This window comes from Pithys albifrons, chromosome 23, assembly GCF_047495875.1.
Source record: "Pithys albifrons albifrons isolate INPA30051 chromosome 23, PitAlb_v1, whole genome shotgun sequence".
Lineage (NCBI taxonomy): Eukaryota > Metazoa > Chordata > Aves > Passeriformes > Thamnophilidae > Pithys > Pithys albifrons.
Genome location: NC_092480.1, coordinates 7,252,778 through 7,274,816, shown reverse-complemented (window position 1 = coordinate 7,274,816; position 22,039 = coordinate 7,252,778). Strand labels below are relative to the sequence as shown.

The 22,039-nt window shown below is 53.2% G+C and overlaps 2 protein-coding genes across 2 annotated transcripts; both read left to right on the top strand.

Annotated features, from left to right (window-relative positions):
• The first annotated feature begins 171 nt into the window (after positions 1 to 171).
• TIRAP (TIR domain containing adaptor protein) lies at positions 172 to 2,746 on the top strand. Its single transcript, XM_071576456.1, has 4 exons — positions 172 to 199; positions 422 to 476; positions 696 to 1,307; positions 2,276 to 2,746. Exons 2-4 carry the CDS (start codon positions 470 to 472, stop codon positions 2,317 to 2,319), a joined length of 663 nt encoding a protein of 220 aa, XP_071432557.1. The 5' UTR covers positions 172 to 199; positions 422 to 469; the 3' UTR covers positions 2,320 to 2,746.
• Positions 2,747 to 2,871: 125 nt separating this feature from the next.
• DCPS (decapping enzyme, scavenger) lies at positions 2,872 to 18,855 on the top strand. Its single transcript, XM_071576393.1, has 6 exons — positions 2,872 to 3,046; positions 4,228 to 4,396; positions 11,719 to 11,864; positions 14,329 to 14,442; positions 17,498 to 17,608; positions 18,403 to 18,855. Exons 1-6 carry the CDS (start codon positions 2,885 to 2,887, stop codon positions 18,667 to 18,669), a joined length of 969 nt encoding a protein of 322 aa, XP_071432494.1. The 5' UTR covers positions 2,872 to 2,884; the 3' UTR covers positions 18,670 to 18,855.
• Positions 18,856 to 22,039: the final 3,184 nt, after the last annotated feature.

The following is a 22,039-nucleotide window of genomic DNA, read 5'->3' as shown; positions in this document are numbered from 1 at the left end:
AACAGGCAGGAATGCCAGGGCAGGTGGCACCAGGAGCGCACAGCTCTGAGCAGCACCCACACTGCCTCTGGTTTGCCAACAGCCACACCATCCCTGTGATCCCTGCTAATTCCTGCTTCTCCCCTGTGTAGGATCCTTTCCCCGCTGCCAGGAATGAGGGTCTCTCTTGCCTGTTGGCTCCTGGCCTCGCTCGCTGCAGGTGTGTATCTCCAGCAGAGAGCCAGTAACAGGCAAATGTGCCCTCCCAGCAAATTTTGGGAAGGCAGATGTGGAAAACCCTGCTGGGAGTGACTTTTGGGCTCCTTGAGAACACCCGAGGGCTCCATGGAATGGATCCTGCTGATCTCCTGGGGCTGAGACCCACCATGGAATGATTCCTGCTCTCCTCATTTATTACTTTATCCCTCTTTTCTGCTCTCAGGACAGGTTTCCCGCTGGCAGTTGGCAGCTGATCAGCGTGCTGCCCACTATGGCTGGTGAGTGTGGGAATAAACCCTCTGGCTCTGTCCCCTCCCTGAGGGTTCACACATGTCAGTGGCAGCTGAGGTTTTGGGGCCAGGGTGGTTTGGGGGGTCAGGATGAGATCCCACCCAGCCCTTTTCATCTGGAGGTGTCCTGCTGATTGGCTGATGCTGTGCTTGGGAAGCCCAGGGGGTGCTGAGCCCCCCAGACCTCACTGTGGCCTCACTCCACAGGCTGGTTTAGGCGGTTCCTGCACAAGCCCAAGCACAGCTCAGTGGAGAGCAGCCTCAACTCCACCCGCTCTGCTTCATCCTCACCATCCTCCTCCTCCTCCTCTTCTGCAAAGAGCTCCAGCTCCTCTCCCGGTACGAGCCTGACCACCAGCTCCATCCCCCTGTCGCCCGTGTCGGCACCGGACATCAGCGCCCCGGGCAGCCCCCGGTGGGACAAGAGCTACGACGTGTGCGTGTGCCACAGCGAGGGGGACGTGGAGCTGGTGGAGGAGCTGGTGTCCTACCTGGAGGGGCAGCCCGAGCGCCTGCGCTGCTTCCTGCAGCTGCGGGACGCGGCGGCGGGCGGCGCACTCGGCACCGAGCTGTGCGACGCCGTGCGGAGCAGCCACTGCTGGGTCCTGCTCATCACCCCCCGCTTCCTGCACGACCCCTGGTGCCGCTTCCAGATGCACCAGGCGCTGGCAGAGGCGCCCATGGCCGACGGGCGCACCATCCCAGTGCTGAAGGGCGTGGATCGCAGCGAGTACCCCAAGGAGCTGCGGAACATCTACTACATCTCCATGGCGCTGAAGGAGAGCAGCTTCAGGCAGATCAGAGACACCGTCCTGCGCTGTGAGTATCCCGGGGGGACGCTGATGGGACCTCGCTCCGTTGGGATAAGGACCGTGGGAAGTGACCAGATGCCCTAAGTTTATTTAGGGAGTTGATTTTTAGATTGTATGTACGTATGTATGGCCAAACTTGGCAAAGGAAGATTTGGGCAGGGCTCTCCCCACATGGTGTGCCCCTCCAGCCTGGATTTGGGAAGGGCTCTCCCCACATGGTGTGCCCTTCCAGCCTGGATTTGGGAAGGGCTCTCCCCACATGGTGTGCCCTTCCAGCCTGGATTTGGGCAGGGCTCTCCCCACATGGTGTGCCCCTCCAGCCTGGATTTGGGCAGGGCTCTCCCCACATGGTGTGCCCCTCCAGCCTGGATTTGGGAAGGGCTCTCCCCACATGGTGTGCCCCTCCAGCCTGGATTTGGGCAGGGCTCTCCCCACATGGTGTGCCCTTCCAGCCTGGATTTGGGCAGGGCTCTCCCCACATGGTGTGCCCTTCCAGCCTGGATTTGGGCAGGGCTCTCCCCACATGGTGTGCCCTTCCAGCCTGGATTTGGGCAGGGCTCTCCCCACATGGTGTGCCCTTCCAGCCTGGATTTGGGCAGGGCTCTCCCCACATGGTGTGCCCTTCCAGCCTGGGCAGTGGATGTTTTAGGTGAGGCTCAGCGTGCACAGAACTGGCCCCACCGTTTCAGTCCTGAGGTCCATCTGCCATGGCCGAGCGAGCTTGGACAGTGACAGGGAAGTCGTCGGGACTGTCACAGCACCCGGTACCAACCGGAGCTGACCCCGCTGAGAATCCGAGATCTGACGGGATTGGATGGCAGGGAGGGATTGAACTGCCAGGGGATGGTCCCTACACTGAGACTTGAACTCAGGTCCCTGGGATTCGGAGTCCAGAGTGCTCTCCATTACACCATGGGACAGCCCTGATTTTTAGATTAATTGGTTGCTAATGGGACTCCTCTGCTGCCTCTGCAGACCTCCAGGAGCTGTGCCGGAGCTCCTCAAGCAGCATGGAGTAGTGCTGGGAGCAGGCAGATCCACCCCCACGGGTATCCCGGAGCTGTCACTTCCAGGCCTGGATGCAGCCATGTCCTGGTAGACCGTGAGGGCGAAGCTGAGCCACTCAGACCAGACCTGGGAAGCAAGAATGGGAAGCTCCCACCTCGGTGGAGGACAGTGAACCAGTGATGTGACCTCCAGTGGCTGAAACCCCCATGGCGGGGACGAGGACAGGGACATCCTCATGCAAACACTAAGCTCTGACATCGGGTGGGTCTGGGTGTCTCCAGAGCTCTTTATGGCGCTGGTGTTCCCTATCCCGGAGGGCTCTGACACCCCCAGGACTCCTCCTGAGCTGACATGGCACGTCCTTGGCTGCGGCCAGAAGGCGGGGCAGACGTTGCACGAAGTCGTTGGGACTACGAAAATACAAAAGTTTTAAATTTTGGTGGTTGTCCTGGTTTTTGTCTCAATGCCCGTCTCGGGAGTTTGTGGGAGGAGCTGAGGGGCCGTGAGACCTCCGAGCCGCCAGGGGGCGCGCTAAGCCCGCCCGCGCCCGCGCAGAGTGCGGGGCTGGAGCGCGCCATGGCGGAGGCCCCGCAGCCGAAGAGGAAGCGGGAGGAGGAGGAGAAGGGGAAGAACGAGAACGGCGGGGCCGCCGCCGCCGCCTTCGCGCTGTCGGACCTGCGGGTGCGGCGCGTCCTGCGGGAGTCGGCGCGGGACAAGGCCGTGTTCCTGCACGCGGAGGTACCGCGGAGGGGACTCGGGACGGCGCCATTTCTGCCGAGGGCTCGGCCCCGCCCCGCTCCGGGCAGGCCCCGCCCCGCTAAGGCCCCGCCCACGGCAGCCGAGACCACGCCCACTCCTTTGAGACCACGCCCCCTACCGGGACCCGCCGCCCGTCCCGTCCCGTCCCGTCCCGTCCCGGTCCCTGCGCAGGGTCCGGCCCATCCTGCCCCCGACCCCCTTTCCCAGCCAGGCCGGGGCAGGATGCGGTTGCCGCCCCTCACTGCAGGCCTCAGGGGGTTATTTCTTACTTGCACAGCTGTTGTTTTTCTGTCCCGGTAGGTTTTCCGTGCTTGGCGGGTAAAATGGTGTTGAATTGCAAGCCGAGGCTGACTCTGAGGCTGTAAATAGTATAGACGTGTCGCACACATTGTGTGCTATTACAGGGAAACCTGTAGTAACTCCAGAAGTTTTACGTCCAGGTAGCCTGTCTGTGGTATGGGAACCACGCAGGCGCCTCATCTGTTTCCTGGAGAGGTGCTTCCCAGTCTGGGGATAGTGAGTTGCTGATCAGTGGGGAACAACTGGTGCCAGACCTGCTGCTCTGCCCTGTGAGCCTGGTGGGATTGGGAGCCCCAGGTGAGCCCCTCTGCTCTCTCTGGATGCTGTGGTGGGGCCTCACCTGGGTCCTGTACATACAGGAGTGATTCCACGGTGAGGGGGGTTGTTCCACACCCAGCACCTCCCAAAACCATCCCGCTGAGACCATGTCCAGGTCAGGGCCCTGGTTCCTTGGAGCAGGGCAGCAGTCAGTGTTCCCTGCCCCAAAACCTGCTCCCTGCCCATGCTGCAAATCCCTGTGCCTGTCTCTGCTGTCTTCCTTTTATTCTGGCTGCCTGGTCAGCTGGGGAGTGTCCAAGAGGAAATCAGGTATGTGGGTCAGTGGCAGTCCTGGGAGTATCTGGGGAGGTGCAGATGGACAGGGTCACTGGCCACATCCTGTGCTCCTCCAAAAACCACCTGTGTTCCCAGAGTGGGAACCAGTTCCTGCTGTGCCTCAGCCTGAACACGCCTCTTGTTTTTGGGTGGGCTGGACATGAGGACCGAGGGGCTGTGAGGTGTCTGCTGTGTTCCCTGACCTTGAACTCCCCACCCAGTGCTGGATCCATGATTACTTACAGCTTTATCCCTTCTTATTCCAGAGGATTGGGCTCTCTGGAGAGGGGACAGATGCTGTAGTCATCTTGGAAAAGACTCCTTTCCAGGAGGAGAAGATCCCGGACCTGCTGAGGAAGCCGCTGAAGGCAGAGCTGCAGATGCACAATGACATTTACTGCACGTTCTACCTGAGCCCTCCCCCAGAGCTGAGTGGTGAGTGCCCTTGGGCTGCGGGTCCCAGGAGGGGGCCTGGGATCCCAGGTGGTGGCTGGAATGCTGACAGGTGATTCCTTCCCACCCCAGAGGGGAGGATGCAGTGGCATGGGCAGGTGCCACTGTTGGACACAACTGTGCCAGCCTAGCTGTGGTTTGGTGACAGCAGCACACCTGGCCCAGCTGGGGAGGGTGGAGGGTCATTGTTGCTCTGAAGGCAATGCCTTGCTCCCAGGGTTTGGATGCTGCTCCCTTTCATCCCCTCTTCCCCACGCCATGGACATGGGGCTCAGTTGATGAGCTGCTGGGCAGCCATTGCTTCATTCCCTGCCATCACCTGCCTGTGCCTGCATGTAGAGGTACAGAGGGGCTCAGGGAGTCCAGGACTTTCCATGTGTGTTTGTTGGTGCTGTCAGTTGCTCAGGTAAAAGAGGTCTCTCCCCAGAAGGTTTAAATTGAAAACAGTCTCTGCAGAGCACGTGCAGCTCCTGCTCATTCCAGGGCTTTGCTTTTGTCACCTGGTGAGGGCAGGCAGATCATGTTTGAGGGGTTTTTCAATGTTGGTAACTGCAAGTGCTGGGGCAGATGGGCCCCATCTCCCTGCTGATTTCACACATCTGTGGGTTACCAAATGCTGTTAATAACAGAGCATGACAAGGACAGATGGGCACCTTGGGAGCTCCAGTGGGAGGCTGTCCCTGTGAGAGGGATTCTTGTAATGGTGGAAATGTGTCCTGCAGTGGTGCTGCTCTCCAGGGATGGTCTTTGGGCAGGCCAGGCACTTCAGTTTAATCACAGAATCCCAGAATGGTTTGAGTAGGAAGGGACCTTAAAGTTCATCTTGTACCAACTCCCTGCCATGGGCAGGGACACCTTCCACCAGCCCAGGTGGCTCCAAGCCCCATCCAACCTGACCTTGGACACTTCCAGGGATGGGACAGCCACAGCTTCTCTGCCCAACCTGTGCAGGGGCCACACCACCCTGACAGGGAAGCATTTCTTCCCAATATCCCATCTGTCCCTGCTCTCTGGCAGTGGGAAGCCATTCCCCTTGTCCTGTCCCTCCATGCCTTGTCCCCAGTCCCTCTCCAGCTCTCCTGGAGCCCCTTTAGGCACTGGAAGGGGCTCTCAGGTTTCCCTGGAGCCTTCCCTTCTCCAGGGGAACACTCCCAGCTCTCCCAGCCTGGCTCCAGAGCAGAGGGAGCTCAAGGTTTTGGGACACGTCAGTGAGCTCCTCTGGACTTGCTCCAGCAGCTCCACGTCCTTCTGATGTTGGTCCCCAGAGCTGGAGGCAGCTCTGCAGGTGGGGTCTCCAAAGGGCAGAGCAGAAGGGCAGAATCGCCTCCCAAAATTAATTCCAGATAAATGCTGGTATGTGCTTGAATTGTGGAAGTGCAGTGATAAATTCCATGTCAATGCTTCCAGAAGTGCAGTGATAAATTCCATGTCAATGCTTTCATAAGCACAATAACAGTCAGACAGGTTTAACAGAGGAAAATAAACGTGAGTGATTGCCTTAAGTAAGACATTGTTGCAGTCCCAAATAAATTTTCAGGATGTTTGATGTGCCTTCCCAAATCCAGTCCTGTTTTAGCTTTGCTCTCACGGTGTAGGAGGAAGCACTGCCTGGATTTGGGAGCTTGTGAGTTATGCTGCACACTTCTTGTCCTGTGGAGGTCTCAAAATTAAAGGCTTCAGTGTTACAGTGAGTTTCAGTGGCAGGAAAACACTGTAACAACACGGGTGTTGTGGGAAGATGTTCAAGCTGCGCTTCCTCAGCTGGAAAGGCCCCAGGTGTGTTCCGGCCGGAGGAGTTGCAGCGATTCCCACGAGGTGGCATTGCAGGACCGAAATCCCGAGGGTTCTCTGCAGCCTTCCCTGCAGTAGCACTTTGCTGTGTAACTCAGCACTACTCTGATAATAGAATTGTTTCTTTTATTTAAGGCTCCTGCCAGGTGTGAAACGCCTCTCGCAAGTTTGAAGGGAAAGAAGCCTCTGGCTTTTTTCTGCCAAGCTTTATCTTTTTAGTGTTTTTAAATCCATATTTAAAATGCGAGTTTTTGCAGAAATATTACCCAGTGATGCATCTTTGCTTCCCACCCCTCTCCTTGGCACTGCTCTGGGTGCTGAGCCACCCCCAGGCAGGAGATCAGGAAGGGGCTGTGGACTCTGGAACTGTTCTCCAGGCTCTCCATGTTGGAGGGTAAGGAGGGTTCTTCCTTGGAAGCAATTAAGATGCAATAGCTGTTCGGTGAGTACGTAAGAGCTGCTGGCACGTGCGTCAGGAGGGGAAGGAAATGTTCCTTGTGAGCTAAGTAATAGTCCAAGGACCAGGTCAGTGTGAGAAAGGCAGCTTAAACACCTAAACTGGAGAATTGCCTCTAAGGCTGAAGAAAGTGTCAGTGTTTGACTGACCTGGGACATTCAGTGGTTGTGTGGAGACCCAGGGGGTCTGTCAGCCCCTTGGGTGCAGGGTTAGGGAGATACAGGGGTTTAGATCCTGCTCCTTGCAGGTTTACACTTGGGTAGAAGATGTGGTAAAATATTTTATGGAAAAGCTTGAGCTCTGTCATTAAGGAACATTCCTGGGTTGTAGTGTTGTGGGATAAAGGAATTTCCTGGGTGATTTCACAGCCCCCTGAGCATCTGAGCCTCCCACTTGCTTTCTAAGGCAAAATAAACCTGGAGGCCGAGGAAATGCTGATGGCGGGTGATCGTGCCCTGGATGTGAGGGTTGGGGGTGTGAGGAGCTGCCTCCCTCCCTCTGCTCTTCCCTGACACAATTCCTGATGCCACCTCTGTGGTCCCAAGTCCCCAGGGTCTCTTCATTCAGCTGAACTTTCTTAGAGCTGAAAGGGGAGATTTTCTTCCCCCTCCTCGTTGTTTGGGCGCCGCTCCCTCTGCACAGTCAAGCCAGCACAGGCCCCGTGCAGTGACGGGTTGTTGGCGTGGTGAAGGCAGGGAAGGGGAGGCCAAACAAAGCATGTTACTTGAGCAAACAACTCCTCTCTGACCTGGCAAGTGTGATTTTGCTCTGGGAAGTTGAATTTCACTCTGCCTGCTTAAAGATGAGATTTTTAAGTCTGGGAGCACATTGGCATGAAGGCAGCACCAAATGAGTCTTGCTTGGTTCGTTGGTTTTATTGCATATGTCAAAGGTAAAACAGCTAGTGATGGTCAGAGTTCATCTGAAGGGCGACCCAAACCCTTGGAGTGAAGAGAGGGAATTTTGTGAGTGAGTTTGTGAGGAGCAACAGTGTCAGAGCTGGTGCAACTGTGCTGCTGTCAAAGTGCATGACTTATTTTAAGGGCACTTGCTGGATGTTGCCCTGATTTAAGGGGCAGCTTCTGCTTAGAGGTGAGATATAGTGGTGGAGGAAACCCCAGCCTTGGGCCTTTCCCTTCCAGGGAAACAAGAGCTGATTTCATAACAGAGGAAAGATATTCCTGCTGCCAAGGGTTGATTGCAAAAGCCAGATGGTTCAATCAAGACTGGTTCCCTGATAACATCCAGCTCCTCACACCCATTCAGCAAGGAGAGCTTGATGCTTCCAGCAAAAAGTCCCTCTTGCCTGGCTGCTGCAGGACTGTGTGTTCCACAGCACCAAAGCCATGCTGGTGTGATTTAAGGGCTCTCATCAGTCCTTCGAAGAGCCCTTACACTGGGCACAGCTCATGCTCAGGCTGAAGCTCATTAGGAACATCTAAAGCCAAGCACAACGGGAGATACTCTGGCTCTCTCACTCCAACATAGGGTGGAGAAACTGTGGGAAAAATAGGAGAGTGTGGAAGGAAAGTTTTCAGTCAGGCAGGAAACAATCCCTGTCCCAAAAAGTCTGGTTTCAGGCAGTGAGGAGCTGGAGAAACTTGCAGGAGCTGCACTAGGAAGGCTGGTTTGTTTCCCGGTGTTTCCACCTTCCAGCTGCCTCTGGGGCTTGCCTAGCCAAGAAACCTTGCATTTACACTTAAATAAAAAGCTGGAGCCTGAAGCTGTGGGGGTGTCTTGGGGGACAGTGGGAGGTGTCACCGTGCTTTGCTGTGTGTTTTAGGGGGTGTAACCTGCACCTTTCCCCTTTGTGCTGGCTGTTGCAGCTAAACCCAGCATGTCGCCCTGGCTGAGCCCCAGCAGCGCTCCTGGCTTGCCCTGGTATGTGCTGGCCCTGGAGACTGGGAGCTCTGGCAAGCTCTATCCTTTGGGGCTTTAATTCATTCACTAAGGAGAGCCCCAGCTCTCTGAGGCAAAGCTGCATCATACCTGGCTGAGGCTGGGCTGGTATTTGGTGTTCCCATGTGACCCCTGTGCGGTTGTGACCCTGAAAGTAAATAAACTGTTAATGCAGCAGGGGCAGGGGAGGTTGTGTGCTGTATATTGACTTCAGGCATTTATGTGTTGACTTAGGGCTAACTAATCTTGCATGTTTAGTTAGGGCTGTATCCCCAGGCCCAAAAGCAGGAACAGGTTGTGCCTGCCCTGTGTGCTTCTCTTGGCTCCCTGGGGGCTTTAAATCTGTTTAAAACAGGCTGATGGTGCTCCATGTTAGGGTTGATGAGAGGAGTGGGAGAAGTGACTGTGAGGCCTCTCCTCACTGGTGGAGCTGGGGGGGGGTGGGGGGACGGTGGAGCTGGGGGGGGGGGGTGGGGGGACGGTGAAGCTGGGGTGGGGGGGGACAGACACGATGGAGCTGGAGGGGGACGGTGGAGCTGGAAGGGACCTTTGGTAGAGCCTGGGGACAGCATGGCCCAAACGAGGACAAGGCATCATTAGTGAGCTCAGAGTGCCCTTTCTTACCTGCATGAGCTCTCTGTACCTTGTGTTTCACCCTCTCCTCCTGCTGGCAGCTGCCTTCAGCTCTTTCTCCCCTAAGTTCACCAAACTGAGCTGGTGTCCTGATTTTTTTGTGTTTTCCTCTCTTGTTTTTAGCAGGAGAGGGGAGTGTGTGTCTGCTCTATCTGAGCCTCCTTTTCTCCTGGGCAGTTTTCCAGTGTGGTGTTTCCCCTCAAACACCTTTCTTAAGGCCAACAGCCTGGTCAGCTGTTCTCTGCCATGGCAGTACCTTCACCTCCTACTCATCCAGATTCCTTCAATTAAACCTCCTGGGTTTTTTATAACCTCCAGTTAATTGATGGTCAGTTCTGACTTCCAGAATAAACCGCAGGTGCTCCGTGGTGTCCCTGGGCTGATGTTCAGGAATGGTTTGGCTGATGTCACTTGGATGTGAGTGGAGACAATCCCTGAGCCTTCTGCCAGCTTAGAAACCCACATCCCATGTGCAGTAGTTCCTTACTGTGTTTGCAGGCTGGGGCAGGTTTTGGGTGCCCCATGGCCTACGTGCTGCTCTGGTGCAGGCAGAGCCTGCCAGGAGCAGGCTGGGAGACCGGAGCGTGCGGTGCGCGCCAGTGCCGGGAAGGTTCTGTGGCCAGCCTGATCTCACTCAGCTGTGACTTTGCATCCTTTGTGTGTCTCCTAAGGACTCTGAACAGGTACCAAACAGCCTCTCTGGCTGCAGTGATTGATGCTAATTAGCATTGCTGGGACATTTTGGGGTTGATGAGACCTTTAAAAGGGAAATAATCATTAGTGAACCACAGCCTCTCCCCCCTCTTCTCTTCCAAACATCTGCTCAGTCGCAGGTGTTGCCTTAAAGAGTTCTGTGGTCTCTGATTTAAAACCCCCTGAGTGCTCTCCCCTGGTATGAGCAGCCCCCCCAAACTGGGGAGGTGCCAGGGAAGCCATTCTGGGTCCCCTGCACCCCCACACTCTGTGGTTATCACCACCCAACACGGAGAGGCTTAGCTGCTGTTCCTGCTCTTGTTCTGGGGTCTAAAATTAAACTGTGAAAGTTTCAGCCTGAGGCTGGCTGTGGTATTTTATCTTTTTGCCTTTTTTGTTTTCTCCCCTGTGCTTTGCTGGCCTTTTTAAGTGAGGAGAGCTACAGCCTTGTCTCTTTTTCTTTGGCATTACATCATCCTGCTAGAAGTGCTAACTGAGTCCTGGAAAACAACCTTGTTTGAACATGTGTATGGTGGGAACCAGCCCAGACTGCCCTTGTGGTTTGCATTTTCATATTTCATGTTACCAGCATTTTCCTGTGGATTTCATTAAGCTGAGTTTGGCATGGAATGAAAAGGCAGAGTCTCTGGGCTTGTGCAGCTCTGACCTTAAAAAAACAGAAACCAGAAAACTGAAAAATACTCGAACCTCCCTAAACCCTGGCTCTGGGAACAAATAGGTGTTTATATTCAGTGTCTGGCTAGCATATAAACACACATAAAGTGTGAGGCATGACTTTGGTCATGGGTCTCTGTGGCAGACCCTGGGCACTGACGGTGGCATTTGCAGTGTCCTGGCCATGAGCCTCAGCCCTGTCTGGTGTGCCTGGGCTCACAGGGCTCTTCTCCCTGCACTGATGGTTGTGGCAGCTCTGTGTTAGCTGAGGAGGCAGAGGTGCTCCCATGCCCTTGCAACACCTTGGAGTCGTGTCAGGCTCTGTATCACACATCCAATCTCTGCCAAAGAGGGATGTTTTTCGAGGGTTTTACCCCTGTGGGGAGGATTTACTGCTGCCAACATCAGAGCTGCCAGGTCAACAAGGTGAGCACTTGCATCCTGTTTAATGCCACAGAAATGACACAGCAAAGTTCTAATCTTGAGGCAAACAGAAAATGTTTCCTCTTTGCCAGAGTAAACAGGGAAATTCTCTTTGTGGGCAGGGGGATCACTCAGCTCTCTTCCCTCAGCTCATCCTGCACTTTGTTGACCCATCAGCCCTTGTTGTTTGCTCTGGGTCTTTCCTGAGCCCTTGACCTCTTTGGCTCCTGCACTTGGGGCTTGAGGCCAAGAACCCTGACAGAACTCTGGCAAGGATCTGCTCCTTGGAGCCCCTCTGTGTTTGTGGCTGGAAAAAGTTGCTGGGTGCGTCCCCTGAGCTTCAGATGTGAGCATGTCCCTGTCCCTGCGGTCGTGTTTCTGTCCTGGCTGCTGCACACAAACCCTGCCTTTGGAGCCCCAGTTCTGCCCTGGTGATGCTGAGAGGCCTGAAAGAGTGAGTGTGGGAAAACCCTTCCAGGTGATAAACTCCTCCACCTGGACTGGAAAGACAGGCCCTGGCTGTGTCGTTGGCTTTTCCTTCCTCCGGAAAAGCAGTGGCAGTGCAGGAGGTCAAAGCACTTGTTTGCTTTCCATGTCTGCTTTCCCTCAACCTGTTTTAGTGGTGTCTCTTCAAAATATCTTAGTGTGACATTTATTGGAAGGGAAAACAGATGTACTGGGGACTGAAGGAGGCCAGTGTGGATGATAACCCAGTCACCATGTTTGTTCCCAGAGATCAAAGCCACGGTGGTGTATCCTGCCACGGAGAAACACATCCAGAAGTACCTCCGGCAGGAAGTGCACCTCATTAGGGAGACCTGGGAGGACTACAAGAACATAACCCTGCCCTTCATCCAGTCCCAGAGCTTCAGCATCCAGGTATGGGAACCACCACCTGCTTCTGCGGAGATGGATTTTTCTGGTCTCCAATACCTGGGTTGTCAAAAGTCTCCTCCAGAGCCCAGGCTGGGAGTGCTCTGTCCCATTCCCTGCTGATTGTGTTGTCAGCTCTGTAGTGCTACACCCTCTCATCCGACTGGCTGGGACATCCTTTTCCATTTTTGCAGAAAATAGTTGCCTTGGAGCTTGTCTTTCCCAGGGTTTCTGGAGAGGACCTGAGGCGTTTCTCCTTTCCAAGGGTGGCTCCCTGGGCGTTGGTGCTGTTCACTGGGCTCTTTGGGAGTCTCTTGGGTCTCTGCATCAGAACTCATTCCTTGGGCTTTGGCTGCAGCTCTGCCATTCAGCCCTTCAGTCCTGTGTGGTGAAACTGTTACTTTTTGTGTCCTACTTGCCCTAGACAGACCCAGACTTTTCTCATTTTTATCCTTCTTGGCCATTCCTCTCCCTATTTTCTCTCGTAGAGACCAAAGGAACACAAGTCTGTAGGGACCACTTTGTGCCAGCCTGTGCAGAAAGGGGAATAAAACAAATCCTGGGTTTTCTGAGGCAACCCATTAAAAATAACCTCCAAAAACCAACCAGGGACCTTGGATGTGCCCCACCCCCTCGTCCCTGCTGCCTTAAACTGCAGCATTTATTAGCTGGAGAAAGGCAAGAGCGTGTTTACCCCAGGCCATGGCCTGTATGGGTGTTTTATCCATGCCTTTGCTCCCAAGGCTGTTAAGTTTCCTGGTGTAGCAGCTGCCCTTGGGAATTGTTTGCATTCTGACTGCCTCTACCAAGTGCTCATGAGTTGATTTCTGTACATGGAAACATATTCCTGGTGACCATCAGGAGCATCTGCTGAGGAATCATGGTCAGCACAGTCAGTCCTTGACCTCAGGGGTTTGATAATGCTGTTCCTTGTTTTTATCCCATTGGTTTTGCTGAGTGGAAGGGGGAATGTGAAGGGTAGCAGAAGTACCAGGGGACTACAGAGGCGTCTGTGTTTCCTGCCGGAGGATGCGGAGCGCGGATGCTTTCGGGATAACGGTTTTATTGTGGTGTCAGTCCCTGGACTTGTGTTCTCCTTGCTGTGCTTGTGCTGGGAGCAGCAGGAGCCGTCAGGCAGCCGGGGACCTGCCCATCACAAGGCAGTCTTGGGCTTAAAATTCAGTTCATCTGATCAGGGAACTTCTTTAGGGCACTGATAGCTTGGCCCTTGTGATCAGAGCAGGCACAAAAACCCCAACAAAGACCAGACTTCCATTTCCTGCTGAGCTTTCCTCACAGGGTCACGGAGCACAGGGAGTTTGTACTGTGCTTTCCAAAATCACTTGGAGAATCTTACCTCTTAAGATGTTGCTAAGAAGAAAAGGCCAGAAATTTTAGCAAAATACCCCAGATCAGGGGAGGAGAGGTTGGTTTCTCCCTCCAGTTGTAATCAGGTCAGTTCACAGTGATCCTAAGTTTTGAGTAGATTAATTAAACTCTTGATGGAGTTCCCCAAAAGTGTGTCATGTGCACAGCACCCACCAGTTGTTGTGAGACTAGCTGCTCCTTCCCTACCCACCTCAAGCAACCAGAATGTTCCATTCCTGTATTTGGTGGGGAAAATGACTTTTCCAAACATTTTCAGCTTCCAAGCCTTAGCACTTTCCTGCTGTCTTGTGTTGTCTTCTAGTGGTGTGACTGGGGACTCCCCTGGCACTCCAGGACTTAAGCCAGGCTTAAGCTAGAGCATACTGTGCATTTTGAAGCTGGAGAGAAGGATGCTGGAGCTCAGGCTGGGAGCCAGAGAGAGCAGAGATGCTTTTTCTCAATCTTACTCTGTCCCTTATCCCTGGTATCTTCCATTTCCAAAACTCTTCTCTGAATGGTGCTTTGCTTTGCAGGAGGAGTGTGGAGGGATAACCAGAGCAGGGCTTACAGCAGGCTGGAACCTTAAGTATGGAAGAAGAGTGGGGAACTGTTTTCTAATCAGCCAGGCAGCCAAGAGACATGCACTGCCCATAAAACACAGGCCTTTTGTGTCCCCCAGTGAGCTGCCAGCAGCCAGAGCTGCATCCAGCTCAGGCTTGTCAGCAATCTGCCTTCTTCTTTGAACAGGGAACAAGATCAGCCCAGTTCTCTTCCCAGAACTTGTAAAGATTTTGGTGCAGTTTGTGGGTTGTAAACAGCTTCATGTGCTGTGTGTTGAGCCCCCCAAGAGCTGAGCTCCACTGCTTTTCACTGAAGTGCTCATAAAATATCCTGTAGCTGGTTGGTTGTTGGAGTGTTTTATGGATAATTAACTACAAAGTATTTGGTCATCTTAAAATTAAGTCATTGGAGTTGTTTTGGGGTTTTTTTTATATTCTAGTTGTAGAGGGTATGCAGTAATCCAAGAACTTGGGCTAAATGCACCTGAGATGTTGGGTTTTATATTCTCTGCTGGTTTGTAAATCATATGTTTCTCTTTCAGTGGGTGTATAATATCCTGGAGAAGAAAGCTGAGGCCGATAGAATCATCTATGAAAACCCAGATCCTTCCAATGGCTTTGTTCTAGTTCCAGATTTAAAGTGGAATCAAAACCAGGTTGGTTTGCTCCCCTAATGCAGCCTGTCTGAAGGTTACCCAGAAGAAATGTCCACTTTCAGGCTACAAACAGCACCCTGATGAGCGTTTCAGTAGGTGCTTGTGTCTTTCTGTCCACACTGTCATTAGTGGGGATGTTACCAGGGCCTTTTCTCACGTGCTGACTGTAGATGCTGCAGAACCCAGGCTGTTCTCACTGCTGCTGGGATGTATTTATTGGGTTCATTTTGTCTCCCTTATCAGCCCAAAAGTTGTTGGGATGTGTTTGAACTGAAGTCCTGCATATTTCTTCCTGCTGATCTTCTCTGGGGTTTTTTTTTGCAATCCTTGACTTTAGGTGCAAACCAGGCAGATGTCCAACCTCTGGTTGCTGCAATTGACTCTCCTCCACAGTGTTAAACAGATGGTCCTTGGCTGCTGAGCAGCTGCTTCACCCCTTGTGGGAGTGGCCACTTGGTGAAAATGATTTTTCAAGCCCAGGCTGTAATCCCAAATTGAGAATTATTTCCTTGGTCTCTGGCTCCCTTTCACACTGTGCTCTTGGGGAGGTGAAACTCCACACCCCGCCCCACCTCCTGGAGTTGGTGGTGTCAAAGTCCCGTTTGTGTTTCTGATGCTCATTTGCTTCTGCAGGTGGTAGGCAGGGAAAGTTTCTGTAAGAGTTAGAAATGGAAATTAAAACTCAAAAAATGGGAACACAAGCCTGCAGTGGTGGGCAGCACCATCCTGTGTGTGTGCTGGGAGCAGCTGGTGGTGGTGCAGTGCTGAGTTGTCTGGGGGAGCACAGGTGAGTCACTGCAGGGCAGTGCCTGCTCCCTGGGAATTCCTGGCACATCAGCTACTCCAAAAATCTGCTGTTTAGCTGTCAGGGGGTAACCAAGCTTGAATTTCCACTTGTTCTTCCTGGAGGGTCTTTGCAGCCCAGGGGGCACAGGTCAGACTTTCAGGCTGTGCCACTGTGCCCTGTTCAGTGCCCTTCCATGGGAGGTGATATCTGGGGACCCTAAAACATGCAGCATGCTGTCCCTTTCCTGGCTGTGAGCAATCCAGTGGAAATCCTTACTTGCTGCAACCAAACTTTACAGCTCAAATCAGATTTGGACTAAAATTTGGGCTTCAGCTTCCTCTAGAGACCTGCTGCATCCACATCTCCCAGCTGGTCAGGGAGTGCCTCAGTGGTAGGATTTGTCCTTAGGGGAGGTTTCCCCATTCTCCTCTCACCTCTTGGAATGCTGAACAGGACCTTCTGGATTTCTCCCCGAGTGCTGAGTTGCTGTCTGCACCCCAGTCATCCCTGGAGTTATCCAGGCCCTTTGCTCTGCGGCTCTGGTTCCCAGGCAGGCGAGGCAGCATCCCAGGAAGGGCTGTCAGCTTTGCCTTTGAGCCAAGGAATTTGTTCTTGGCTGTGGGTGACACTGAGCCAGTGCTGGGGCTGCCCAGGAGCACCAGTTCCTCCTGTCACATCCCACCAGACAGGTCTGGCTGCTGAGGGAAATCAGTGAAGGAGACACAGCTCCCAGCAGGACTCTCCGAGCCCTCCCTCAGGAGTCCTGTCAGCAGCTTTGCCTCACACTCGCTTAGCACCTGGCCCACAAATCCTGCAAATTCACCTGGAATTATTTTAGGCTGATGGATGGGAGGAAAATTTCTCCTTCATGCTGTGATATCTGCCAGCCTCAACCTTCTGGGCACTGCCTCAGCTCCTGCTGCCCAACCTCAATAGTGGTCTGAAGGGGTTTCTTGGGGTTTTTTTAATGGTTGGGATTTTTAAAAAATTTTTTGGTGTTTTTTTTTTCCTCCATAACTTTTGGGTTGGTTTCAAATCCGCAGGAGGCCTGAGGCGTTGCCTGAAGCAATGCCTGGCATGACATCATTACGTGCCTTTTTAGCAACAGGCTTATTTGTTTCAAACAGCAACATGCAGATGTTGTTCTAAGGAGAGGAGCTGTTTGCTTTCCCTCCCACCAGCCAGCCCAGAGCCAAAGAGCACAGGCTGATAGACCATCTCTTTCCGGAGCTGTGCATGGGAATCAGAGGGAGCTGTGAGCACTGCTGTGCTGGATGGTGCAGGAACAGCCCTGGGAAGGGTCCTGAGAGCATCTTTTGGCACAAGCAGCTGTTTCCAAATAGCCACATGGGCTTCTCACAGTGCTGAAGACATCTGCTGGTTCTCACATATCCAAACCCTTTGCTTTCCAGTGTTTGTATTAGAAAGTCACTGACTGAGCTGAAGGAGACTGGGATTTTTATGTTTTTAAAGTGTAATGATCCACAACCTTATGTCTTGTTAAACATTGAATGCGATAAGAGCTTCAGGGGATGCCAAAGGTCTGGCTGAGAGCTGCTGAACGGACATATTTCACTGCCCTGGGGTTGTACAGTGACCAATTAGGTCTTGAAAATGGTTATTTATAGAACTGGTGTGACTGGAAAGTGGCCAGCTGTTTGCACAGTGGAAACGTGAGGAGTTTTTCACTGGGGTAAATCTACAGTTGCAGCTTTGGCCTCTGTGGTTCACTGTAAATCCTCACCTGAGCTGGGAGATGAACCATCTCAGAGAAGGCTGTGGTGTTTGGGCACAGGGGGTGTGCTGGCAGACCTCAGGCTCCCTGGTGACCCCCATGCAGCTGCACCAGCTCTCTCTCCAGCCTCAGTCCCTTGGGAATGGTGTTTTTGAGGTGCTCAGGGGGATGTTGTGAATGTGCAGGAGCAGCACCAAGTGTGGTGCTCATGGTATAGAAGAGCAGATCACTCCATCTGCCTTCAGAGCTGAGAAGGCATTTGTGATCCTGCTGTTTGTGGGCTGGGATGAGGCTGTTCTCTTGGCTAGAAAAAACCCAGTTGGTCCGGAAATGATGTTTTGAGGTGCAGTGGCTTTGTGGGCGAGTGTGTCCTGTACAGGGAGGCTGAGCCCAGCCTGGCTGTGGGTTGAACACGAGGGCAGGTACCCCTGTGCAGCAGAGCCGGGGAAGCTGTGGATGGTGTGTCAGGTGCAAAGTGCTGCTGCCTCCCTGTGCTCTCTGTGTCCCTCCCATGCCCTCCTGTGTCTCTGCAGCTGGATGACCTGTACCTGGTGGCCGTCGTGCACCGCCGGGAGATCAAGTCCCTGCGGGACCTCACGGCCGAACACCTCCTGCTGCTGAGGAACGTCCTGCAGGAAGGGCAGGTGAGCCTGAGGCTGGTCCCACACCTGGCCAGGGAGGGCTGTGCTGCCTCTGCAGGGGCACTGCCTGGATTTTCTGGCACAGCATCTGCCTGGGGACAGAAAAGGAGGAGATAATACATCATAAAACAGGGCTGTGCTGCTCCCTCTGCCTGGAGACCCTGATCCCTGCTCTCCATCAGCACCTTCCCCAGGTCATGCCATGTCCAAGGTGCTTTAGGGGTGCTCTGTTCTTCCCACTAGCAGTGAGCTCCCCATATTAACAATACCCTCCCTGACTCCTTACCCATTCCCACCAGCTGACGTGTTTTTCCACAGGGTGTTTTGGTAGATGGATGTGCAGTAGCTTCTGTTTCCTTCACTGTGTTAGAATTTGGAAAGTAATTGCACTGGGGAAAGTGGGAGATTAATTAGGAGATTAGTCAGGGGATTGCAGCGCACGGAGCCGGAGTTCACTGGAGCTGTTTATAGCTTTAATTACACCGGCTGGTAACAGGATCCCTGTCACTTGCTGCATGAGCCGGAGCGATAAGGGTGGAAGGGAAAACGATATCAGCAGAGAGCACGTCCTGTCATGGAGGGAGAAAAGTGGGGCAACTGAAGGCATCATTCTGTCCCTGGAGGCTCAAACAGAGGATGGGAAGAGCTCTGCCCAGCCCAACTTCCCCCTCTCCCATGCTGTGAGGAAACAGAAATCCCTTCTGCCTTTCCTTATGCCTTTTTTGCCATCCAAGAGTGCTCCTTTCTATCCATTCCCAGGTCTTCCCAGTCCTGACCTGTGTGTTTCCCCTCTGCAGGAGGCCATAACGAAGCGTTTTGGGGTGCCTGGCTCCCAGCTGCGGGTCTACCTGCACTACCAGCCCTCCTACTACCACCTGCACGTGCACTTCACCGCGCTGGGCTACGACGCGCCGGGCAGCTCCGTGGAGAGAGGCCATCTCCTGGCTGATGTCATCGACAACCTGGCCATGGACTCCACCTTCTACCAGAAACGGGCCCTGACCTTCCCCCTGAGAGCTGATGACCCCCTGCTTAAGAAATTCCAGGAGGCAGGAAAAGTGTGAGCAGGCAGAGGTGCTTTTTAATCATATTTTTTTAACGAATACCCCTTTTACTGTTGTTTTATTTTTCTTTTTTTAAGGCTTTGTTGATGTTATGTTTTTTAACTCTGTTTTTGTACAAGATGGGGCTGATGATCCTTTGCTATGGAAACTGTGTTGTCTGTTCAAGTCCATTAAAACATTTATTGAATAAACTGCTTTTAGTGTGCTGGATTTTACCCCAGACTGGGCACCCCTGAGATACAAGGAGTGGAGGGGTTTGGGCAGGAGGGGCTGCGTATATCCATCTTTTCCACCCAAAGGACAACCCCTGTCCCCAAATGTCAGCCCAGACAAGGGAGTAGGCAGACAGATGTGTCCAAAAAGCACGTTGTCCTCAGAAAGCTTCATGTATTTCCTATGACTTTACTCCTGGGAAAGGGATTGCAGCTTTCCTGGGGCAGGGAGGGGTGTCTGCTCCAAATGAATCGGTGACTAACGGAGCCCTCGCCCTTCCTGGCTGGCTCCCTGAAGACAAATGCTGTGTGCTGCCTGATCCCCAGCCCCAGAGCCATCCCCCCCACTGCTCCTCTGTCATCTCCATCTGAAATGACCTCGTGTCCAAGGGCAGCCCCTTCCTGCCAGCGCCTGCTCGAGGCTTTGCAAGGTTTATAAATAAATAATAGTGCTCTTCCTCCTGCCAAGGTAGTGGTGGGGCAGGAAAGAGCCAGGAGTTGGACTTGATGATCCACTGTGGTGGGAAAAAACAATTTCTCTGGGTGGAGAGAGCTTGCTCCACCTCCCAGCCATTGATTCCTTGGCAGCTTCTCCGCTGAACGTGAACCTCTAAAAACTTCATGAGTTCTTAGTGCCAGCAAGGGCTCTGGTTTCTGGTCTGTAACCAGGTATGGAATCACAGGAATCATCTCTCTGGTACCCAGTTCTTTGCTCCTTTCCACACTGAGTTCTAAGAGGTTTGTTTTGTTGGGGGTTGTTTTGCTGGTGGGAGTTAAAACCAGATGTGACTTATTTTTTTCAGGCTGCTGCTGTGATGGAGCAGCCCAGACCCGGCTGGAGTGCAAGTGGCATCATCAGAGCTGCCCCAGGGCTTTGCTCAGCTCATCCCATTTATAGATATTCAGGTCAGGCAGCTCCCTGGTACCTTCTGGCAGCAGGGAGAAGCAGAGCAGCTGGATGCAGCCACCTTTCCTTAATTCTCTGCAGAAATTCCCATTTGCTGGGTTAACAGTTGAACTTGATCTTAGAGGTATTTTCCAGGTTATTCTATCAATGTAAAAGTCCAATCCATGGTAAGAAAGCTGGAGGGATCTGCTGATGGAGCCTTTCCCTGTTGGCACAGCAGGGACCAGAGTTGATTATGGGAACTGGGGAGCTTTAGGATCTGGAGATGGTCAGTGGGGTTGGCTGTTCCCTGGCTCCCCTTCCCTATGTTTTAAGCTAAGGGAAAACAATATTTTCAAAACTAGAGCATCCTCTGTGCTAAGAGGGAGCTTGGTCTCCCTGGGTGAGGGAGCATCCCAGTTTTATGTCCCCATCCAGGCCAGCCCAGGAATGGAGATGATTAAATAACAGACAGGCCCATCCTGTCTTCCAGGAAGCCTCCCTGATCCTCAGGTATTGAAAAAACACCCTCAGTCTTGAAAATAGACTCTCTGAGGGCTGTGAGAGACAACCAAGCAGCACATCTTCCACAGACCATCTGTCTGGCTCCCACTGGAGGAATCATTTTCCTGGGAGACTAGGAAGTGCTGCCATCACCCATCTCCCGGGGAGCAGCGGGATATGTGGAGCCAGGGATGGGCCTGTCCCAGGAGAAGAGGGCAGTGGGAAGGATTCTGATGGATCTGGAGCCTTCAAAGGATTCATTGAGGTCCCGGGACTGGGTCTGCAAAGCCAGATGGTGTTCCCAGGCTGTGGCTGGAGGAAGGGTGAGCCGAGGTGCTTGGCAGGACAAAGGCGGTTTGTGCAGGGCATGAATCGCCCCATTCTTGTCCCTCTGGAGCAGATGCTGCCAGCCTGGCTGAGGGCATCCCCTTCCTCCTTTATTGACAGATCCCTCCTGCCTGGTGCCTGCTTGGCCTTGTCACCCTGTCAGAGCTGTGGTGTGATGGCAGAGCCTGTGCCTGTGCTCCTGTGAAGGAGGACACCGGTCCCATTCTGTGCTGCTGCAGCCAGGCCATTTCCTAAACCCTTTTGTTGGTGTCATTTCCAAGTGGCTCTGCACTGGGCGGTGGCAGAGCTCGTTACAAATTCACTTCTTCAACAGCCAGGACTTCCCTCCCCCCCTTTTCTTCTCCAAATTACTCAGTGCTCATCATGCTGAATTAATCCAACTGGCAATTTATCCTTTGTAAATTAAATGTTAGGGCAGGGTGTACTTGTTAGCAGTGACTACTGAGCGAAGGCTCCTGGCACTCTGCTACAACAGCAAATACTTTTTCATTTTCTGGAGAGTTTCAGAACCCTGTTGTCTGCTGGGGTTTTGGTGGCCACTGGAAGCACATGGCTGGTTTTTGGGTCACCCAGGGTGTGAGCAGGCAATGCAGGTGCCTCATGCCTGCTCCATGGATGCACAACTGCTGCGTGCAGGTGTCCTGATGTTCCTGTGGGCTGGAAACAGCTGTGGTCTGGTGCTTGGTGTGGGACCACCATCGTTTCCCCAAACCTTGGCGAAGCTTGAGCCGCGGCACTGGGACCTGTTGGCACAGAGATCCAGGCAAGGCAGCTCCCTGTTCCTGGGTTTGCATCACTGCAAGGGCTTTTATCCTGCTCCTTGTCCTGTTGATGCTGCCCCAGGGCCAGGGGGGGATGCTGGAATGGAGATCACCACCCTGAAATGAGCCCATCCACCATCACCAGCAGGAGGGAGCTGCTGGGGACTGAGAAGATCCTGGGAAGTGAAGCTTTGCAGCCTCTTTTAATATTCTTGTCTTGGGGGCACAGTAAAAACAGACATTTGGGATGCATTATTATTGCTGGAGCTTTATTGAACACCGTTTATTGTTTTCAGATGCAATAAACCAAGCAGTGGAACCCACGAGACCAGGGGGTCGAAATATCCTTCAAGCAAATCTCAGCTCCCCCTGCTGAGCTGTGGCCCCACTAATTACCCCTGGACTGTCTACAAGCCCGTGGCAATTAAAACCTAATTACAGCAATTTTGCCTGTCACCACGGGTAAAACTCTGTCCCATTTAATGGCAAGGAAACCCCATCCCAGGGAGAATGAGGGACGAGGTGAGGATGCTCTTTAAATATTGATGTAGTTCCCTTGGCAAAATTGGATCCATCAGCTCCACAGGTATTTTATTGATTAATATTGGTTGGACAGATCAGTCTTCAGCTGGTGGTGCCCTATAGGTTCCCTCTGTCTC